At 34.1% G+C, this 24306-nt stretch overlaps 1 protein-coding gene across 7 annotated transcripts in view; it reads right to left on the minus strand.

Moving 5' to 3' along the window:
* ARID4B (AT-rich interaction domain 4B) overlaps positions 1-24306 on the minus strand; it is a 147128-nt gene that overhangs the window by 23267 nt on the left and 99555 nt on the right. For 5 of the 7 annotated variants that reach the window (XR_008958096.1, XM_026504137.4, XM_026504138.4 and 2 more), the window contains exons 14-19: positions 23904-24001; positions 22509-22752; positions 22024-22199; positions 17755-18006; positions 3438-3522; positions 741-939 (exon numbers count right to left, since the gene is read on the minus strand). Coding sequence is in view for 6 of the 7 variants with exons in the window: in XM_026504137.4 (XP_026359922.2) it covers positions 741-939; positions 3438-3522; positions 17755-18006; positions 22024-22199; positions 22509-22752; positions 23904-24001 (1054 nt within the window). In the remaining variant the exon portion in view is untranslated. The remainder of the gene's footprint in view (positions 1-740; positions 940-3437; positions 3523-17754; positions 18007-22023; positions 22200-22508; positions 22753-23903; positions 24002-24306) is intronic. The other 2 variants (XM_057308846.1, XM_044386045.3) reach the window with 2 other exon arrangements.

Raw genomic sequence — 24306 nt, forward strand, 5'->3', positions numbered from 1 at the left:
GTGCACCATGCAATACGTGCCCTCTTTACTACCCATCACCGGTCTATCCCATTCCCCCACCCCCCTCCCCTCTGAAGTCCTCAGTTTGTTTCTCATAGTCCATAGTCTCTCATGTTTCATTCCTCCTTCTGATTACCCCCCCCCCTTTCTTTATCCCTTTCTTCCCCTACTGATCATCCTAGTTCTTATGTTCCATAGATGAGAGAAATCATATGATAGTTGTCTTTCTCTGCTTGACTTATTTCACTTAGCATTATCTCCTCCAGTGCCGTCCCTGACAAATTTATTAAATCCCCTCTCCAGTCTTCCTCATTTTTATTATTTGATATTTATACTTCATTCTGCCTTAAATGTTAAGCAATAATGCCATCATAAAAGAGATCATAATAGATGTAATCGAAATAAGCAAAGTTTGGTGTTCTTTATAAAAAAATTCAGTATAACTATATAATTTAATATCACATAACACAAACCATGCTTTACGTGGGAATGGAAAAGGACAGTACCTGAAAAACCCACAGTATAGTACTGTACGGTGGTAACTAAAATTTAACGACACCTTTAGATCTACTAGTAATAGAAATATTTCTAATCCTCAATCAATGGCTGATTTTATTTCACGTAACAACAGAAAACAAAATTCTGGTCCAATTAAAAAGCAGCGAATTGCCTTTACAGAATCTGATTTATAACAACTAAAAACATATAGTTGCATGCAACAGGATATTGGTTATGTTTACCTTGAAGTCCATTAAGGATGGAAGTAATTTCTATGGATTTAATATGAGCTGTATCAGAGTTTTTGGCATCGGTAAGATCCAGTTTGGATACCATTTCAGGAGATGAATTTGTCTGGAAAGGTGGTTTTGACAAACGCCGAAGTTTACAGTTTTTAGGAGAGTATTTTTCATCTTTGTCTTTTTCTTTGTCTAATTTATTCTAGGTTAAGAAAAAAAAGTATCTCTTGTTAATCATAATTTATCATGAGGCATTTATTAGTAACAATGTTAACACTCATTTTAAATTCAAAGTTGTTTTATATATTATTAAATAATAGGAAAAGAAAGAATATAAGAAGCTGCTCAAAAACAGCCAGAGATATTTTTCCAAAGTTTTTAACAAATACTACAGGATAAACAAAACATTTTTGTCTACTATTTAAATTTTAATAGTGGAGGTAAATTAGCAATCCCATAAGAAATTAAGACTAACAAACCTCATACTGCTAATAACTGGCATTACAAATTCTTCAAAATTAAATCCCAAAAGGCTTAAATATTCATTTAAATGAAAAACAATTTCAACCTGGTAGTTTCAAAACTTGTAACATTTTCAGTATAAAATGTGGGTTGGGAATGACAAAATTCCAAACATCTTCATTTAGCTGACACCTGGGAATAACTCTAAATAAATGATCTCTTATAAAGTGAAGTCAGGAGGCAATCTTCCTGCCTCATTGATAAATTAACATTTGAGGAAAAAAAACTGTTTACAACTAAGATGAGGAGAGGCTAACTGAAATACTTCCTGGAAACTGTTTTTAAATTTGTTTTGAAAATAATTTATATGAAAAATCATTTAGATAAGCTTCTAATGATGATGAAGAGCATGACGGCGCAGTAAACAACTCTGAAATCCTATTACAGAGACATACTATAGAATCTCAGTGACTATTTTCACACTTCTCGCAAAGATGGTATGCCACTATCACCATTCTGGATGCACAGAAGATAATTCATTACATATTACGGATGCTTTAGGGTAATGGTTCTCCAAGTGTGGTCCCTGGACCCACACCAGGAGCATCTTATGGGAATGTGTTAGAAATGCAAACTCCTGGAACAAACTTCAGATCTAGTGAATCAGAAATGCTGGGGATGGGGCCACGCCATCAGAGTTCCAACAAGTCCTCCACGTGACTGTGATAGGTGCTCAAGTGCGAGAGCCACCCACTTAAGACATCTGGGCTTAATTCTCAGAATGCACTGAAAAGTCTGATTTGCAAGTAGATGACCACAATCTATCAATAATTAGTGCTGCTCCATTTTTTTTCCTGTAGCTAGACTTTTCACTACTTCATTATTTTATTCCAGAGATCATAATGTATCATGTATTCTGAGGGCAGAAAAGGTCCATTCCATTCAAAATTCAGATATGGCTTTTAATGGTTATCAGAAGACAGATGAGACAGAGTGAGGGAAGGGTGTACAATATCAGAATATTATTTAGTAAGCTTTTTCAAACTTCACATGCCTCTTCCCTAATGACCAGGAATTGTAATATGCCATGGGAGGGGCCAAGAACTGAACTGAGAGTATTTAGGAAAACAACTCCCTTGGGAATATTCTAATACTGCTTCTCCCATCCCTACCACATCCTCTACCTGAGAAATACTCCTCCTAAAACTTGTTTTGTGTACGGAAACTGGCTTTTTTAACACCACTCACACACAACTCTTCCAGTAGCTAAAAGCAATGCTGAATATCCTGATTTCCATACTTCCCAATAAAGACCAAAAGTGAACATGAAAGGGATTTGAGAAGCCCTAGTTGTAGCTACATGGGGTTGCTACACCAAAACTTGAAGAACAGACTCAATTTTACAGTGAGAAAAGAACAACCATTCTGGGGGAAAGCCTGCACTATTTGGGGCCACCAGCACGAAAGTCAACAGTTCCTCAGTGTGAATACAGACTGAATTTCAGAAGAACTACTATAAACACCTCAACTATACACACACACACACACACATATCATTCAAAGGATAAAAAAGCCATTAAAAAGATAAAAAAATTTTTTAAACCTAGTTAATGGTCGACTTTCTAATAAAACAGTTAAAACACTTAGTCTTAGAATAAATAAGAGTAATTCTATCATGCATAACAGTAGCATTAATTTTCACACCTGCTCATTAATAGATTCCCCATGGTACCCATCTATGGTGGGGCTAACAAGGTCCTGTGAACACATTCTAAGTTCCTGCAAATAGAGTCAGATAAAAATGAGGAGAAACAGACGAGGTGCAGACAGGCTCTCCTCTGCCTTCAGATACCTCCTTCTTTTCTTCCTCTGAATAGTTTACAGCCATTACACTAAGCCAGGCTCCCAGCCACACTATTTTACGGCTCCTAGCTGGAGATGAGAGGGGCAAAAAGGACTGAAATAATTTAAGTGAAATCAGGCTGGGTAGCTTTACACAATGTTGGGACTAAAAAAGCCTCAAAGATCATTTAGTACTGTTTCCAAAAGACCTTTCCGTAAGTTGACAATATTAACTATACCCAAATACAGCATTTGATAAATTCCCTATTCTACGAGAATTGCTATCTCTACTAACACTAACACACACACACTTAATGCATCATTTTAGAGGTAAAGTTCTTTAATTAACAGCTATGATGTAGCAAAATATGTACTTTTAGCAAAATAAGCACGTACCTTTATTTTCTTCCGATGTTTTATCTTTGGCACATTTTTATCAGCAGGTCTTACTATTTTATCTGCTTTAATCCATTCATCATATCTAAAATGAAAGGAAATTCATATAAATACACAAAACATCACAGAACTAACTACGCCATATTAAAGAGAAATTCATAAATAGAATCGTAACATTTTAGAACAGGAAAGGACCTTGGAGACAAGTTAGTTCGACTTCCTGGTTCAATGAATAAAGATACCAAGGCCCAAAAAAAGAGATGAAGTGATCTGCCCAAGGACATAATGTCAGCTACTGACTGAACCAAGACCAGAAAAACCTCTTGGCGTCTAAACTAGAGCTCCTTACTCTGCTACCAAAAAGAAACCAAATTTGTATTGTAAAGAAACCACAATATTGTCTACATTTTTTTGTTTTACTTTGTTTTGATTTTAAGAAGTAGACAGGTTTTTTTTTCTTCTAGACATATCAGGAAGCTAAGGTAATATGTTCTAGTTTTAAATGACTGCGTAATAGAAGAGCATAATATTATAACTTACAGACAATGCAAAATCAAAAAAAAAAAAACCTTCCCATAAAATGGTAGGAAAGGTTTACTTAGCCAAGTTTTTCAATATTCTGAGATGCTTCCTACATATACACACAGCTGAGAGTCAACAGCTCTGATGGCCTTTCCACTCAATGCTGACAGTCTGTGTGAGTTTCACAGGGTACAACTTAATCCTGATTGCAATAAAGCTATTTGTTTAAAGCAAAAAAGAACAGCAGTTTATTTTTGTAAAAACTCAACTAGAAGGAAGAAACGTTAAAAATGAATTAACCTCTTTTTATGTTCAAAAGTTATATACATTTATTGTGGAAAATGGAAAACTCACTGACGTATCTAACTCCAGAACATGAACAACTGAAAATGAGCTTTTAAATTGAAATGTCCTCATTATCAGAGGTACTAAATGAAGTAATAAAGGCCCTAAGTCAGGAAGTTAATGACTTGGGTCATTATCTGACTAATAAATTATATTCTTGCTCTAGAGTAGGCCTGGAAAGTATGCCTGTAACAACTCCCAGGCAAAGTGCTACTGGCTGGTGCAAACTACTGGCTTTGGGGGCGCCTGGGTGGCTCAGTCGTTAAGCGTCTGCCTTGGGCTCAGGGTGTAATCCCAGAGTCCTGGGATCGAGCCCCATATCAGGCTCCTCCACTGGGAGCCTGCTTCTTCCTCTCCCACTCCCCCTGCCTGTGTTCCCTCTCTCACTGGCTGTCTCTATCAAATAAATAAATAAAATCTTAAAAACAAAAACAAAACAAAACAAAACTACTGGCTTTGGTAAAGCTGAGGGCACACCCCCAGGCCAGGGATTCTGCCAGTATCTGCTGGAAGCTATTGAGGGCCACAGTGATAATTTGAGAGAATGAGGAAGAATGGAATGAGTTCTAGGAAAGTTTTTCACATAATCCCTGCTGGCTACGTATGTGGCCCTGGTCAAGCCATTCTCAACATCAGACTTAGTGTATTCTGTACCAAATAAGACTGTATTTAAAAAGTAAAAATAAAAAAAAAAAAGACTGCTATCATATATAGTTTTTAAGAATCAAACATGATAAGAACTTTGAAAAGTTTTAAAACAAATATTATTATTCCACTCAACATACCCCTTCTGGTATTTATACTTGCACAGTAGGACCTACCTAAATATTTATAGTACTTCTAACTTTCCCATGAATACTGAAAATTGCATTATGCTTGAGATGAAAGCAATTTAGTTCCTTTCGAAATTGGAGTGAAGTTGGAAAATGAACAGAAAATATCTCTGCCCTTCACAAAGTTGAACGTAAACTCCTAGAAGTTGCTCTTACTTGGATATAGTTATGAAAGTCAATGCAGTGTAATTTGTTTGAAAGAAGACAAAACAAGCTTTCTATGTTCTTATGAGATAACTGAAGATGGTTCATGATGGTTATACATAACATCAATGTAAGCTAAACAAGGATATAGTATTTTTTACCTTTCTTTACTGAAGACTATCTGTTATGTAGTTATTTTGTAATATCAGACACTTTTACTATTCAACTTGGGTTTCTGACATGAATTATATTTCACATTAGGGCAAAATAGTAGCTTTCAACTTAAGATCATCACCATGATATTATATATTTATATATCTTATACACAACACCAAATACATCAAACAAGAAAAATAAAACAAAACAAAACAAAACAATTATTGCCTCCGTAGTTAAAATGTTCACCGTGAGGGAGCAAGATTTCTTTATGACTCAGAGAGAATGGATATTACTTAAATTCTCTTAGGAACCAGGTAGAAGAAACATACACATTAATAAAACAACAGCTGCTGCCTTGGTACAGGCTGATGCCCACTGCCTAAGCTTTGTCAGTATACAGATGCTATCTGGTAAGCATTTTCTGTAGAGTCCTATAAGAGAACTGGCTATCAGAAGAACTTCAAGTAGTGACTCTGGATATGGAAGGAGTGTTGCACCAGGCAGAAAAGAAAAAAGACAAATTTTGGAATGAATTTGATGAAACGAACTACATACACTTTTAAAATATTGGAATAATAGTACTTAAAGACTACAGTCTTATACTATTTTTGGATGACAGTTCTGTTTTAAAATAATAAATATTCTGTATGGTTTTAGGAGATGCCTTAGAAAATTCTTTAAATATGTCTCCTATTGAAGTAATAGGTACTTGGCACATGGTAACTTAAAGTCCTATAAATATTAGCTAATATTATTACTCCTTTATTATTTGCCTCTTTTGGTTCTATTTTTTTCACTGTTTTTTGTTTGTTCAGGCATCCCCCTGTTCTGACACTATTCTCTTAGACTTTTTCTTTTCTCTGCCAGATTTAGTCTCTATTTTTATAAAATGTAGTAACACAATATTTTTTGTTATTATAATTAATAGCCATTAGAACTAGAACATGCCTTAAAAATCTATTAATGAATTTATTTCACAGATTAAGAAAACTGAAACCACGGAAGTAAATTGACTTTGCAATAGGCTTGTCAAAAAAGTACCAGGTAGGGAGTTAGAGAAAAATGGGAAAGGGACTGCCTCTTAAAACACTCTGGTCAATACCAGATTAATGGTAGAGGGCATGGATAGCAGGTCCCATCCAGAGTAAGCACAAAGAAGAGTCATAGACCAGCAGCTGGAAAAGCCACGTTAAAAATGCACAACCTGTGATGAAGGAGAACTGAAGACAATGTGAGAATTTTGATTAAGGGAGATCTTTTGAATTACAAATGCCCTTATCAAATAAAAGTTGAGATCACTGATTCAAACATTAACCCAGACAAATATTTCAAAACTTAATGAGGTTCTAAACAGTACTTTAATTGTCTGATTAATCTTACAAGGAACAAAAAAAGATTAGAGAATAAACTGAGAGCTGTAACTGATCACTGTATTTTAAAAATAAGAAATGTTCCTTCCCTTCATGTAATTAGAGTATCATCCAAGTGTTCCATTTTCTTTATAGATACTTGCAAAGAACAGAAAGGAGAGACACGTAAGTTCATGTGGGAGAAAAACAAAACCTGGTTCCAAAAACAAAACAACAAAAAAACCCACAACCCCCAATATTTCCTAAAGACACTAACTTATGTGAAAGAAAGAGGTAGACCAATTTAATTTTGACTTTACTATGCCAGATAATTTAAATAAAGGAGGCAATATTAGTGGGTCAAGATCTCTGACTCCCTACCAAATACCAAGAATAAACACTTGAATGAAGGGAATCTAGTTCAGAACTACAAGAAGTTGATGCTGTTAATTCTATATAAACTTTGACTTTTAATACAGTATATTTAATATATAGTAAAAAAAAAAAAAGACCACATATTTACTACAGGCATAATAAGAAAGTTATCAATGAAAACAGAAAATGAGAAAATTCAGCTCAAATCCAAATATCTTGAATATCATAAAAATTGAAATTACTGGAATTGGCAAAGAGCAGAAAACTGCAGCTAAGAAATAGAATACCGTAAAATAGTTCTCAATTTCTCCTTAGGGTACCATATCAAGTAAGATATCCATTCATCCTTCAAAATACATTCTCAAAGAATATAAGAATCTTAGTAACTAAATGTAATACATTTTTTTTTTAATTTGAAAATGTTTCTAGTCCTTTTCTCAGACATCCTCAAATACACAGGCATGCTGTCCTTCCCTCAGCTATAAAAGTCAGGGGCTCTCCAATATTCTCGATTCTGCTTTAAGTACCACAGAGGGAATCAAGAGCACATATTTTGATGGGGTCTTTCCACTGCATACGAAGAACACTACTTAACAGATATATAGGGTAACATGTCTTCAGACTTCAGAGAAACCACTTTTTCTCATTAAATACCTAGATTTCTCTTCAAGGTTAGTGGGCCTGTTGCTGTCAGTTGTCATGTTTAGTGATCATGTAGTCTGAGAAATAGGAGAGATATGTAAGCTAAGCAGTGGGCCTAAAAACAAAATGACTTGCAGCTTTGGATCTAAGCAATAGAGTTCTAAGAGAATGTCTGAAGAAAACCAGGTAGTTTGGATTATTGATAAAAACGGTCTTCCCTTTAATTAGACATTATCTTTAGAAATTATGATCACAAGCCAGTAATTGGCCTCTTTGTCACAAAAGGAAATATAGTTTACCAGGGCACAGTGAAAAGATTACTAAATTCTTCCATTTAAAAACAAATATTGAGGGGCACCTGGGTCGGTCAGTCAGTTGGGCATCTGCCTTCGGCTCAGGTTGTGGTCCCAGGGTCCTGGGATAAGCCCCGCATGGGCCTCCCTGCTCAGCAGGGAGGCCGCTTCTCACTCTCCCACTACTCCCCCCTCCCCACGCACGTGCTCTCTCAAATAAATAAAATGTTTAAAAATAAATAAAAACAAATATTGAAAAACTAAGAAAAATATTAAAACAAATACTGAATTAAAAAAAACAAATACTAAGTTAGAAAATTAAGTCTGTTAGTAATCAAACCATACTTTTTCAATGATCAATAAATCCACTGTAATTAATGGATGATATCTAGACAAGTACCTCATCAGATATTTAACTAAAATATTAAGGAAAATATTTTCAAAGTATATATATATGGCATACCTGAGAATATCTCTATTGATATCATCTAATAGTCAACTAATGGAACAAACACGAAAGAACAGATGCATGAGTAACTCATTTAACTTATAAACGTCTGCTCCCTGACCTACATAAAATGAAGGAGCTGGACCTGAAGTAAAAAGTTATGTGAAACTCCGTAACTAAAAGTATCCCTGAGGGCTTATTCATTTGATAAATACTTCTTAGGTGCTACTTGTGTGACAGATTCTGCACTAGGCACTGGGTATTCAGGAATGAAAGCAGCATGGCTCCTACCCACAAGGAGCTTACCATGTAACAGAGAAGACAACACTAAGCAGTAATTACGAAAGTAACAATACAAACCTTCTGAATCTTCTGATAAAAGCAGCCACATAGATATTTGAATTTTTTTAAATGTACTGAATTAAAATATTCATACAAAGCTAGAAGGAACCATTCAGAGACCATAACATACTTGCTCTCACCAGAGAAAAACAGAAAAACAGCTTTCTGATTTTTGTTTGGATGTGTTGGCAAATCACCTAAGAAACACTTAGCAATGATAAAAACGGAAAAGAAGGTTAGTCAACCAGCTAAGAAATCAAAATGGTTCTGTTGCCCACATCGATTCAGATTTTGGTTCTTCTTAAACCCAACCAAACCACTTTCAAAGAAATATTATCAGTGTGTATTAATACATACCCCAAAAGACATAACCTTAGAGATTTAAAAAAAAAATTACATGCAGAATAAAAATATTTAAAAAATAATTTCATAAGCAAAACGAAGCTGACATATTAAAAAGCTCACTATTTGAAATATGTATACAAATTATAAAAAATATAAAATCTAAGAACCATTAATTTAGATAAAATATTGAAATCATCTGCATTTTGTTTCCTGTAACGATTAGACTCATTTAGTAATAGCTGAATACTATGTACTTTATATCTTGTCTACCTATATATAAAAAGTTAAAGTATGTCATATAACTAACTCAGATTTTAAAAACTTCACATCTAAAGTGGAAATTTAGGCTATCTTAGCAAGGAAAGAAATTTTTTCCCCTTTCTTAAAGAAAAAAAATATAGGAAAAAAAAAGTATGACACCATAATAGGAGAAAAGACCAAGTCATATGAAAAGCAGCAATAGTTATTATAAACTTCATAAGACATTTTATCAATATTTGCCTATTTTCTATAATAATCTCAATTTACACATATTTTTAATCTGAGAGAATATCTAAAGCAAAATTTATAAAACACCCACTGAACATAATTTAATGCCTTCTGTCATGTTCTTAAGATATAACGAAACAAAAATAAAAGCATTATTATTATTGAAAAAATAAAATTCTAAGCAGGCCATTAACATTTCATATTTCCACTTCATATAACACTTAATATTAAATCCACATCAAAGACACAGGAATGGTGTTCAGCATAATAAAGAATATAACAGAATGACAATAACTTGAATATTATAGCATAATCATATTTAATATTTGACACAAGCAGCCCAAGAGCATGGTATAGTAATTATATCAGTTGGTTTTCCTAGAGTTTAACTCTGTAAAATGAAACAAAGGTATAGGTCTTTAGGCAGAGGTAATATATAATGTTAAGAACACATCGTAGAGCATTGTACCAGGCTCATTCATAGAAAGCATTGCAATTGGTTAACAACTGTGGCATTCACTATACTTTGTGACGCAGATACTGACTTTAAAAAGTACCTGAAAAGTTTACTTTATTGACATTTGATAAGTTTAGGGGATTAGTATTTATGCACGGTTAGACAAATATACTGATGGACCTACCCATCTACAAAACCACCAAATGAACAGGTCCACATTTACATTTTACATTAAACATACCTGACAATCTACAAAAACTACTGAACAGAACAGGTTCAATTTAGTAAACACTCTAAGTAAACACAAAGAAAGAAAGCCCATCTGAGTGCAAAAATACTCAAGTTACTAATCTTTTTTCATGAAGGAAATATTTATATTCACTTGCACTGAAAAACTAGTCAACTCAAAAGTCATATTTTTAAAGTACAAATTATAATGTTCGCTTTATTCACTGCTTTAACTGTCTCTACAGGTAGGACTATCTGACACAAAGCATCTTCATACTGCACAAGAATTTTTCACATCCCTTTGACTGCCATAGTACTTTTTAATTTTAATATGTTTTCCATCCTAAAAAGTAGATAAGCTGGGAGACTGTGACAGAGGGTTGGGGAAGTTCACAGTTTGGAAAATATGACAGTGAGGTATGAAGAAAAAAAGAATGGGACACAGGAGGAAAAACATGCAAAGGGAATTCAAAGTCTTCATTCAAAAGACAGGGCAATATTCCCTCCCCACCTTCTAAACCAAGTTTGCAGATACTCACTCGGAAACCACTGTCAATGGTCTTCATTTATAGTTCTTTAACTTCACACTACAGCAATAAAGCAGACAAGTTCCTAGCGTACTCTGCTTTTCTTTCTATCATTATCAGAATAATTATTTCAAAGCACAGGAACAGAACAACTCTGTACTCTTTTATCAACATTCCTAAATTCAACGGCACACACAATGGAAGTATGGCAAGGATCAGATTACATGGAATAAAAGAAGAAAAAAAAAGTAAGGATGTAGAACAGTCTGTAGATGGAAGGAATAGAGAAATTAAGCTGAAGTGACATAAAAATTCTTAAAGGGACAAAAGGAGACAGAGGAGAAGGAAAGTTACAGAGCAGGAGTATTTCCAATCAGATTCATTCTAGTGTCTCACCCTCAACCCCATTTTGGCTACTAATTAGGAGATGGGCTCTTCATATGACAAAAAGGTATCATAAAAAAGAATTGACTACCATATTTACACATAAAAATTAACTCAAAACGGGTTAAAAACTTAGGTATTAGAGCTAAAACTATAAAATTCTTAGAAGAAAACACAGGAAAATTTTCACAACACTGGACTTGGTGATATTTTCTAGGATACACCACCAAAAGCATGGACAACCAAGAAAAAACACATGAATTTGGACTTTATCAAAATTTAAAACTTCTGTACTATCAAGAGAGTAAAAAGATAATTCTGCGGGTTCACAGAATGGGAGAAAATATCTGCAAATTATATATTTGAGAAAGGATTAATATACAGAACACATGAAAAAGAACTACCACTCAACAACAACAAAAACAATTCAAAAATGGGCAAAGGGCTTGAATGGACATTTCCCCCAAGGAAGACATACAAATAGCCAATAAGTCCATGAAAAGATGCTCACCGTCACTAGTCATTATAAACATGCAAATCAAAACCAAATGAGATACTCACTAGGTTAGCTATAAAAACTTTTTTTAAAAAACAGAAAATAACAAATGTTGGTGAGGATATGGAGAAACCAGAACTCCAATACTATTCTGGTAAGAATGTAAAATGGTGTGGCCTTTGTGAAAAACAGTGGGACAGTTCCTCAGAAAGTAAAACAAAGAGTTACCACATATAAGAGCATCAAGAGGCTCCAGTGAGAGAGCCAGGCCACAGATGTCCCAATCCCCCTTAGTCTCCATATTCTATAGGTGTCATTTTTATAGACCAGTCCCTTTTATTTAGATTCTTAACATCTGTTCTACTTCACTTTGTTGCCGGGAGGTCCAATTTAGTTCAGTATTTGTTTCCTACTTACCATATGCAGGCATGTACTTTTCTAGATGTGGTAAGGGATATTAATGGAATGAATATGAAATTGGGATTTTTTTTTCATGTTTTAAAGTTAAATGTACTTTTGTATTGGAAAGTAATGTGGTCCTGATGTAGAAAGCTTGAACAATTAAAAAAAAAAAAAATTTACCCACAGTCCTTGGTGTAAGCTATTATTTCAGGACAAGTCCCTTTGGCTCCAAAGAATAATTTGGAAAAATTCAGTATCAGAAAAGTGACTCAAATTCGGACTGGAAAAATAGGAACAGAATGTAAAAGAAGTTAAAATGGATATCAGGAGGATAAAAGAAGAGCACAACTGTAAGGAAGAAAACACACAAAGACAAGAAGAGACAAAAGAGGATAATTGAGGAATGGTAGAAAAGGAAAATAAACAAGAAAAACAGTTGGCACTGTTGCAACTGTAACACAAGTGAAAATCATGGAAGGAGCGATCAGCTGGGTCAAAGAGCACTGATAAGGCAAGTAACAAGAGGTCAATAAAGAAGGATAGAATTCAGCTAGATGGGGTCACTGGTAACAGGGAGGTCTAACAGGGGCAAAAGCCTTATTGGAGTGGGTTTACACAAAACAACAGGAGAGAAACTGGGTGACAAGTGTAAACTCGTAGTTTTGCTGGATGGAAATGAAGCAAAGAAATGGCACAGTAGGAAAAGCAGGTAAAGCTCAAGTGAGTTTTGAGATGGGAGAAAGAGCTGCAGGTCCAGACGTGGATGATTCAAAACAGAGTGAGAAACTGACAGAGAGAGGGAAAAAAAGGAAAATTTCTGGGCCCATGTCTCTGATTTAGGCAAGAAGGCATGACAATTAGAAGCCTGGCTTGAGATACTAGCATGCTTGTTTTCACGCACGACTGAAGAGAAAGAGGCAGAGAATGCGGCAGCAGATGCAGGTAAGAAGGCAGATGTGGAAGTCCGCGAAATTCTCCTCTCACTTCAATTTTTCGATGAGGTTATAAAGTAAGGTCACCAATGGAAAGTGAGGATGGGGAAGAGATGCTGGGCATTTGAGAAGTAAGAAACAGTATGAAACAGTCTCCTGAGAAAGTAGGAGAGCAAATGCAAGAGGGACATATCGTGGCCACTTGAAGTTTATAGTCATGAATTTAAAAGAAGTCAGCATGGTTATTTGCTTTCTCCAGACAGGATCAGCGGCACAGATGCAGGCCAGGAGTAAGAGTATGAGATTTAAGCAGTGTTCTAGTGGTTTTTGTCAACGAAGGACTACAAAGCAACACAAGAGCAACAGAAGAGCATGACGGTCAAAGGAAATGATTGGAAGGAGTGACTGAAGGTAAGCAACACAAGGGGAGGGCTGAGGGCATCAGAAGGGACGGTGTTTGTAAATCCGGGTGGGGTAATTCCCTTGCCTGGACAATCAATTCCTTAATAAATAGGGACTACTTCTTTTTAGCTTCAGTCCAAGCACAGTATTTTGCATGTGATATTGAACTTATATATGCCAAATAAAGAAATAGATGTTTGTTAAACAGCAGCTGAATGTTAGCACAAAGTGGGTTTGAACCCATTTGTGAAAGCTTTTGACTAGTTCCCCCCCACTCCATTCCCTCAAAGGAGGAGCCAATTTGCTTAGAGAGATAAAATATTTTTTAAATGAAATACATTCTTATTTCAAGTAATATATTTAATAATTCATTTTCAGTTTCCTATAACTTACAATATGGAATAGAACTAACTTGTTACTTAGGAGTTTTACAGTAGAAATTTCAGTGTTGCTTTTCCCTTTCTCTTTTATTGGGGGTATTCTTTTAATGTAGTTGATGAATCTTAATATTAAAAAAACCTCTAATCAAATTCCCAACCCCTTGATTATGGAAAGCCAAACTGGAAATGGAGAAAAATAAATCAGCCTCAATACATAACACAATACTGATGTATTTTAAAACCCAAGCCAAGCAGTCTAGATAGCTGTAATACACTTAGCTGTATCACCGAACTGGGGATAAACCCAACACATGCAACAGAGATTATAGCAGTTGAATCTCAAAGTGTAACTTTATTTTCAAAAATCACTCCTACGTTTATGGCATGACTTAGAAACTTGAGATGAAAGGGATCCATTAGCTATGGTACTAAAAACTTCTATGAAATATTAACATCGCTAAGAGAAAACAAACAGAACACCTACTATTAAAAATTCCTGATGTATGATTATAATTTTTAAAAACATATGAGCTATGTTTTTTAAAAGACTAAAAAAGAACATATTACAATAGTTGTCTTTCTACTTTTATATATTTTGTCATTTTTCTACATTGAATGCTATTTTTATTTATTTTTTTATTTTTTTAAAGATTTATTTATTTGACAGAGATAGAGACAGCCAGCGAGAGAGGGAACACAAGCAGGGGGAGTGGGAGAGGAAGAAGCAGGCTCCTAGCAGAGGAGCCTGATGTGGGGCTCGATCCCATAATGCCAGGATCACGCCCTGAGCCAAAGGCAGACGCCTAACGACTGCGCCACCCAGGCGCCCCTGAATGCTATTTTTGGAAGAATTAAAAACAATTTATAAAAAAGCACTGACTTTTCTCCAAGCACATGGCAACCCAGCCAAGTCTACTTGTATCGGACAACCGTTTTATATACGGCCACCTCATCTGAAAAATTCTGTAGCAGTATTATACCATTTGTAAGCCAGTATGTGGTTTAAGATCCAGAGTTCTGGCTATTTTCCAGAAAATTGGATGTAAGCCTGTAAAAATGTATCTTGTTTGTTCGTCATGGTATTACAAAACAAATTGGCTCAAACACTAACCTTTATGAAGCCAAAATTAACATTTTCAATGTGAAATGGGGTACAAATAAAAATATTAATATAAAGCTTAACACAGCATTTTAGAAAAAAGGAAAAATATAGAAATTAACAGAAAGACAGTATTTTTTAAACTAAGGCAGATACTCTTATTTTCTTTAAAATTTCTTCACTGAAAAGTGACCTTTCAGATCAAACAAAACTCACATTAATAGCACCATATAAAATTTCCTAAATTGCTATAGTAATGAATGACTGCCACTGAAGATAAAACTATTTTCAGGAACTTTCATGCATAAATCTTCATTTCTAATTTCACGTCTCTTAAGTGTAAATTCAAAGATCAAGCTGAAGACCACCGGAATAACAGGAAACTTGCTGTAGAACTGGTGAGGATTTGTTGCAGTCCCCATTAGATTAGCTTCAGAGAGAAACAGGAGTACTTTTCTATTGACTCAAAGCAAATTAACTCATCTACAGAAGTACAGTTTTCTCTATGATGCTGGAGTGTGGAGAGATCCACTCTACAAGTCTTCATCAAGTTGGTTAGTTTTCTTCTTTTGGAAGTTCAGACCATACAACGCTTCAGGTGTGAGGAGCAGATGGCATCCTTCTCAGTAACATAAGTTTGTCTTGTTGAACTAGATCTCATTTTCTTTTCTATATTATTAAAAACTTGAAGGCCTCAATTCAAAGTCTTCCCATACCCTACCCAACCCCCTACCAGTTTCAAAGCTAAAATACCAACATTCTCTTTCTACCCTCTAAAATCCAAGTGTTCCTAGGATAAGATAACTCTCGCCTTTGGTCCATCTTTTCTTAACAAACAGAAATTTGTACATCTTCTTGCAGAATAATTTTATGAATGTCTCAATTCTTTCACCTAGTAAGCCTCTCTCTGTTTAATGAGATAATAGAAAATAATCAAGCCCTGACAATATTGCAAGTTAGAGAACACCTAAATTCTACCTGTCACAAAATTTAAAGCATTTAATAAAGGCCACTAGAAAAACTGCCTCACTAGGACTAAAGAATTCAAGGAGAGGTAAAAGATGATGTGGCTCTTATCTAACCTGTGGGCATTATTCAGTAATTATTTTTTCCTGATTCAATTTTTTCCTTCCTAATTTTCAACTAACATTTTCAACATTTACAGTTACATCCTAGGCATAAATGAACTCCCTCTACATTTAAATTAATAAGATCATTTAGTAAGATCAAAATGATTAAATATCAAAGACTGGGCAAAATATTCTTATAGCAACTATATCTGAGATCTCAAGTATCTTCCTTCGAACATAATCATTAATAGCCAGCCCTTCAGGTGAGGAAAATCATGCACCACAGAGGTAGCATAAGAGCCAACAGACAAAAGAATAAATTACACATGCTGCTGAAGCTGATTCTCTGGAAAAGCTACACTTCAGGACAACACTTATGATAACAGCATTCTTAAAATCCAAATTTTATTTTCCTGGTCAGAAATAATGAAGAACGGGTCCCAAACAAAACTTCTGAACATTTCCTTATGACTGAAATTGTTATTTTCTTCCAAGCTTCAGAATGGACCAGAATTGTACTTTTCTCTAAGTAAGAAAGGTAATCAGATTAGCCATGCTTCCTAGAGCTTCCTACTGCTACAACAGGACGACACAAAATGGACTTCTAAGAAACAGAGACTATACAGTTTTTTTTAAGAAAAAGAATTTGAGATGATGTTTTCTTAATAACTTCCCAAATCACAGAACACAATTTAAATAAAAAGCATGGGAACTATATTCCTCCTTGAAGACACTACACACACCATGAAACCACCACTTAAAACTTCTATTGTGAACTTTTCAAGGGCAACAACCCTATCATAGGCTGTATTTCAAATATAATATCATATGTTCCAAAATGAATTCAGTTTTCTTAAAAGATTATCTAAATGACCAGATCCTAAAACAGGCCTGCCAATTTTGGATAAAATTCAGATACAAAATCTCTCTGGATAAACCAAAGAAAACTTGGGTAAGAAAAGAACTTAAGTCATTGAACACAACCTAAAACCAAACCTTAGTCTTGCCTTTCATCCCCCTAGAGTTAGCAGCAGTCAGAAAGTGCACTCTATTTTAGTCAAGCAGACTTGCTTACACTTCCGCCATATTGTCTCAAATAGACAAATTTCTGAGGCTTCTGAGCAAGGCTGTAACGCAAGAGCTGTTAATGAGGAAATAAAGGCCCTCTTAAAATGGCTGAAGCTTCTTAAGAAATCGCAACTTTAAAATCCCTGCCTACTGAAGGAAAGAAATATGATGACTTAAGATCACAAAGAAGAGGTTATTGTGGCAATGTAGTTGAAAATGCAAGAGACCAACAAGCCTAGTTGTTAACTTGCAGACGTCAAGAAGCTCAAAACTCTTTTAACTTTAAAAAAGATTTTTCTATCATTTCACCAGTTGCCTCTGTTATATATACTACATGTATAACATAAAAATCAACTGTATAGATTTCAGTTTTCTAGACACTAAGGATGTCTTCTAAGTATTAAAAACAGTAAGCAGGAAGTCACTACGTGAGGCATTTACATGCTAAAATCTACATATTTTTTATATGGTACTATGACCTCAATTAGAATACTGACAAGTCCGTAATTCGTTAATTCAATTTTAAAATAGAAAATTATTTTATAAGTGTTTTTAGGTAGTAATCACTAGCTAAAACTCAAGTTACCTCACATTCCATCCGCAGTAATGCACCAAGTAAAGGACCTCTCCACCTTCGACATCAGAATCTTTAATACTAGCTTCATACATTTTTTGATTTTTCCCTCGTCCATACCGCACTTGGACTTTCATGCCTGGTGGATAGCATTCAAACTCCTCTTCCTCATTGTTGTCATCATCCTCTTCATCCTCTTCCTCCTCCTCCTCCTCCTCTTCTGCTTCTTCATCATCTTCATCTTCCTCTTTATTCGTTTCATCTCTTGAAAGGTTTAAAAAATTGCAGTTAATAAAAGACACCTCATAAGCTTTTCAGTTCCAAACCACATAAAATGATAAAAATCGTGGCTGTGACTGCTCCGGGAACAGCAGATTCCATTGTGTATGAAATTCAGAGTTTCAACGTAACGTTAAAAACTAAAATTGTGCAAGATGACCATGGTTACAGAAAGATACATTTAGAGAAAATGAAGATTGAAAAATGCATTAAAAGAAAATTTCCAACAGCCAGAAGAACAGAAGTTGTATAAGACACTAGTAAGGTCAACTATAACAACTTTTTCATGTTTTATTATAAAAATGTTTTATACAAAAGTGTTTACAAAAACAAAAATCATTACATCTCATAGCCATTTTCAGACTAAAACTTATTTTTTATTCAATTATGTCCAGCCTCAGGATGTTTAAAACAAAAACTTTTACTACCCAACAGCTAGTCTTACTGAGTTCAAAAGGTGCTCCAACCAAAATTTCAAAAGTTATGCTAACTGAAATATTACTTTACCTTTCACAGGAATATTTGACTAATTTCACATCAATATCACATCAATTTTTTTCTTTCTATTCTTCTTAACTTTGCTACAATTTCTGCTTTACCGTATATTTACTGAAAGTCTTCTACCAATTCTCTCAACTTTGAAGTTCCAATGAAATATGTATATGAGGCCAAGTCCACGTAATATGTACGCTTTTTAAAACTGAGCATTCACATTCATTTTATATTAGCCACAAATCTGTATTAAACAAGTTGGAGAAAATCTTAAATTATAAATCTTTCCAAACACTAGATTTATTTTTTTAAAACCTTCAATATGAAATTCAACTATATTTACTTCTAAGTTTTTATCTGCTGTATGGTATAAAAACTACGTCTATACTTTTCACAATTTTTCTCTCAAAATGAATCCATCCATCACTTTAGAGATGACAAATAAAGATCATAAAACAGATCCGCAGAACAGCTAAGTAATTATGTTTTAAAAGTTGATGAATATTTATATAAAAAGGTTTCTCCAATGATAATGTTTTATATTCTTTTATGCAAACTTTTTAGCAATAACATACTTGATTATCATTCCTAATTATGCAGTTGTATAAGCAACAAAAAAAATCTATAGTAATATAAGCAACACTATAATGATTTTTTATTCTCCTACCTCTTTCCTTCTACATAGTAAGATAGGGATGAAGGGAAACTTAATAGTCTTGTGAAATTAAGTCTAAGTTTACAAAAGTAAGAAATGTATCAGTTATCTCTGAAATACATCACAAAGTCTACAGAATCTCAAGAATTATTTCTGTTTTTAAAGACTCATTTATATTCAAATGAATGAGTACTTAAAAATTAAGACCTAAACAAAACCAGCTATAATCTGAGATAAAAAATAGGAACTCTATTATTAAAAATACATTAACATGCCTATAATGAAGAAATAATTATTAGCAAGGCTAAAACATCTAGAAAATTACTAGAAAGGGTATTATGGATGATAAACTATTATTAACAATTTTAAATAAATAAATGTTTATATATATATAAATAAATTAAAACAGGACATTTTTGGGGGAAGAATATTACTTGTTTGAATCATAAGCTTATATCTCTGCATATCAGAAAGGAAAGGAAGTGTATTCTAGTGGCCACAACAAAAGAAGATATTTATTATGCACTGAAGAGATTTATCATGTACCTCAGAATCATCATATATTGGGAAAAGAGAGATACAGAATAAAACGCCTAAGATATTTTAAATGAAAACAAACTCTAAACTAGGTCTTACATTATACAGTGCACTGAGCACAACTGGTAAATGCCAATAATAGCAAGCAAAATCCTACTTTCAGTGGCAGCCAGGGCAATCTTTAATTTAATCTGGAATAAAACCCTAATACTCTGTAATAATAAAGCAATCAAAAATTAAAAATAAAATTTCGCATTGAATACCAACCTCAGACACAAACCAAATGAAAAACACTTAAGTAATATACTAAGTATAAAAAAGCAAACAACACAATCACTATCAACCAAATAAAATATTCTACCCCTTCCCGTAATAATTCAGTGGCAAAAATCAGAGGTAAATGCACCAAACAAGATAGAACACAGAAACAAAGATATCCTTTGAAAGTATAAAATGTAACCACCATACAGATTCTAAAAATTAAATATATATATATATAACCTACTTACACCCAGATGCATGCTGCACCTGCACATGTGAGCAAGGGCGCACGCACACACGTGCGCACACACACACACACACACACACACACACACACTTTGTTACTTAGCATTTAAAGAACTGTATTTTGATAAACCAAATGTATCAGTATTTTTCATCTGAATTCACAAAGAAATATCAAATTTTCCCATTTTGATGTCACACTCCTTACAAAGGAATAAATTTTTTTTAAACCTATAATTTATTAATACCTACTATAGGCCAGGCACTGAACCAGGCATTTTACCTGAATTAACTTATTTAGTCTCCTATACCTAGACTATGAGAGGACATGAAAAGTTCTTGGTAGTAGCTAATTACTTAGAGAAAGTTAACATGCTAGAGAAATACTCACATATGATTCTTTATAATTGTAAAATTTTCTATTGCACTTATCTAATAAAATTCAGAAATCAATCTTGGACATTTCCAACACATAACATTGCTGAAGAACATCCACCAATCAGGGCAGTCACAGCAGGAAAATTTCAGTTTGTGGTATAATACATTTATAAATATATATAATAAATTAAAAAGCTATATAGTTAAGGAATTTTTTAAAACCTATACTGTTTACACTATAAAATCAGCTGAAACACCAAATTGAAAAATTATTAGTAACAAAAAGAAAATACAGGCTTATCACAGTGCTTCCCACACAGCAGATATTCCAGAAATATATGCAGATTTAAAAATCAGATTTTTAGACAAAAGCTGAATCCTTACTAAGTTTCTTAAGAGTTGAAATAGTCTCCAGTAGCAGCTAGGAGTACTTCAAGTATACACACGCACACAGGACTACAACCAAGTACAAGGAGAAAACACTTATACTTTATTCATCTAAACCCAGGTTTTTCCTTCCATGTTTATCTGCATGCTACAGCCACAATTTCAGAGGACACTAAAATGATCAAGAGATTTTAGGTAAAAAGCTAAGTACTTACTACGTTTCTTAATAGCTGAGATAATCTCCAAATAGCAGTAAGGAGTACTTGATATACACATTTGTGCACAGAGACAGATAACAAGGTATGCTACACAAACACCTTTCACTATATTCAGGAAGCATATTTTGCTTCCCTTCCCTGCTTGTCTGCATGCTGTGGCCAAATTTCAGAAAAATACTAAAATGATCAAAAATATTTGGTTGTACTTATCTAAATGGACCATTAACAATGGAGATGTTTAGGTGGTTTAAACCTCAGAAATAGGACCAGATGCCAAAAATCACCTACAAAACCCAGGGGTCCACTGGAAGTGCATAAATTACATTGCTAAATAAATAATCATCATTCCAAACTGACCAAAACAAGTAATTGCTACTGTCACATTAAACACAATATAACAATTTTGGCCTTTTGAAAACTAATTGTTAGCACTTTTCCATTCTTATTTTTTGCTTAAGAAATTAGTACAACTCTTAAAATCTAGAGCCAACATTCCATCTACAAAACATTACAGAAAGCCATCTTCCCAAATTTATATTATCTGGTGTTTTCAGCAGAGCTTAATATAGTAAGAAGTACTTTTTCTCTGGCTCAAAATTTCATAAATTTCCATGATGAGAGCAAGAAGAATGGATCAAAAAATATGACCTTTTGCTGCAAAGTAGCATTAGCAGGGTCTCTGAAGGAGGCAAATGGTACTTACATAATAAACGCAAACCACTCAATAATCCTGTATTTTGTCAAATTTAGATTCAAACATACACACACGAAGAGCAAATTACTAGAATTCATTCAGCCAAAATGCATCTTAACCAAAAACAAATTTCTTACCCAGATTTTGCTTTTTCTTCTTCAGCTTCTACCTTTATGCTGAGGGATTCATCCACCCCAGTTGTCTCCTCGTCTTTATCCTCCCGATTTTCATTTTCTTCTGTTTTTTTCATGTTAGCTTCTTTTTCCTGATCAGACTGTGCAGGTATAGAGTCTAATAAATTCTTTTTACTTCCCTAGAAAAAGATCAGAGGAACTAAACCAACAAAAGTACAAACTATCAACCTAATTTCATGATCTAATTGTTAGCAAAAGGAGGTACCAACCAATACTAATATTGAGAAAGGTAGTAGTTATTTTAAGAGACTCCTGCCATTCCTAAAACACTAAGCAAAAATAGCTAACAGCTAATTTTAAATACAGTGAAGAAAACGCACAAAAAAATAAAGTATAACATTTTACGATAAATTAGCTATGAAAACTTTACAGATGAGGTGGAAAATATACCAAAGAAGGCACAGCACTATTAACAGTATCTGATTTACCAGAGAGGGTTTAATGTTTTCCTTTCTTTCAATATCATCATCAGTAGGTTTTTCTTCTTTTGGTATTATATTCTCCTCCTCTTCAATCTTTATTTCTTTGATTTCTGGTTCAATTTCTTCCTTAACTTTTATTTCTTTTACATTTTCACACTCCTTACATGGCTTGTTAACAACTTTCTCTGGCAATGCCATCTGAAATTCAATATTGGCCGACCTACAGTACTCCTCAAAACCATATAAGTATCTGGAAACATGAAGAAAAATTACATTTGGGAAAACATTTCAAAATACTACTGTAGAGTTATAGTTTTTAAAATGTGTTCTTTTTTTTTTTTTTTTTTTTTTTAAGATTTTATTTCTTTATTTGACAGAGACAGCCAGCGAGAGAGGGAACACAAGCAGGGGGAGTGAGAAAGGAAGAAGCAGGCTCCTAGCAGAGAAGCCTGATGCGGGGCTCGATCCCAGAACACCGGGATCACGCCCTGAGCAGAAGGCAGATGCTTAACAACTGCGTCACCCAGGCACCCCAAAATGTGTTCATTTCTCATAGTTTTTAAAATGTGTTCATTTCAAAGTCCTCAGATACTGAGCCATGTTAATATTCTCGTTTATTCTAGTTCAGTTCTTCCCAATCTCTTTAACCCAAATAGAAACATTTTTCAAAGAAAAAAAAGTCATTTAAAAAACTACACTAGGGGAGCCTGGATAGTGCCATCAGTTGAGCATCCAACTCTTGGTTTTGGCTCAGGTCTTGATCTCAGGGTCCTGAGATCGAGCCCCGTGTTGGGCTCTGTGCTCAGCACAGTCTTCCTAAGATTCTCTCCTTCTCTCTCAAATAAATAAATTAAAAAAAAAAAACTACACTAAAAGTGAAAAGATAGAATGTTAAATATAGTAATTGTAACAACAGTAGTTATTACAGGTATTATTAACAGTATCAATCTGTTGAGCACTGCTTACATGCCACGCACTGGGCCTATTCATTCACATGAAATCTCATTTCATCATCAGAGTAATCCAACGAGGCAAGGACTAACATCCCATCTTACAAACAAGGAAACTGAAGCTTAGGAGAATAAAGAAATGGTCCTGGAGGCACAAAAGCTAATCACTGGCAGAACCAGGATTCAACTCTCGACTTCTTAACACTTTGGCATTTAACCTCTACATAGTACTTTCCAAATTTACTTGGCCACAAAAACTTTCTTCATAGGCTATCTCATAGATCTAATATTCATAGAATACACTGTAGAAAATGCTATTATAGAGTGAGGAGTCTAGTAAAAATTTCTGATTTCTTCTCAGAAGAAATAATTAACCTCAGTTATACAGCAAATTCTAACCTGCTTTTTAGGTAAAGTATTGAATGTAGGTATACCAGGTACACTGACTTACTTTTTATAAGCACATTTAACGTTGTATCCTGCAGCTGAATTTAAGACAGGGATTCCAAGATCTTGGTAGACTTGTTTCCAAACAGCTCCACTTTCAATCTAACAAAGCAAAATGAAAACTCCCAAATTAAAAGGTGGGAATATAATAAGATCTTGGTTAATGCAGCATATATATGCTTATATGTGTTGGTTCTGGTCTCAAAGGAATGAAAAATAACTAGCTTAATAAATTCTAAATAAAAAATTTGGTTTACAACAATATTTTAAAGTAAGTTTTAGTATTCTAACAAATCTCAGAATTACAAATGTTGAAACATTAGGCCATTTGATTTTAAATTAGCTCTGGCATAGTGCATAAGAAAATATTCAGGTTTCTAAATCAAAATTTGTAATGAAGAGATACA

The sequence above is a fragment of the Ursus arctos genome, unplaced genomic scaffold (assembly GCF_023065955.2).
Source record: "Ursus arctos isolate Adak ecotype North America unplaced genomic scaffold, UrsArc2.0 scaffold_7, whole genome shotgun sequence".
NCBI lineage: Eukaryota > Metazoa > Chordata > Mammalia > Carnivora > Ursidae > Ursus > Ursus arctos.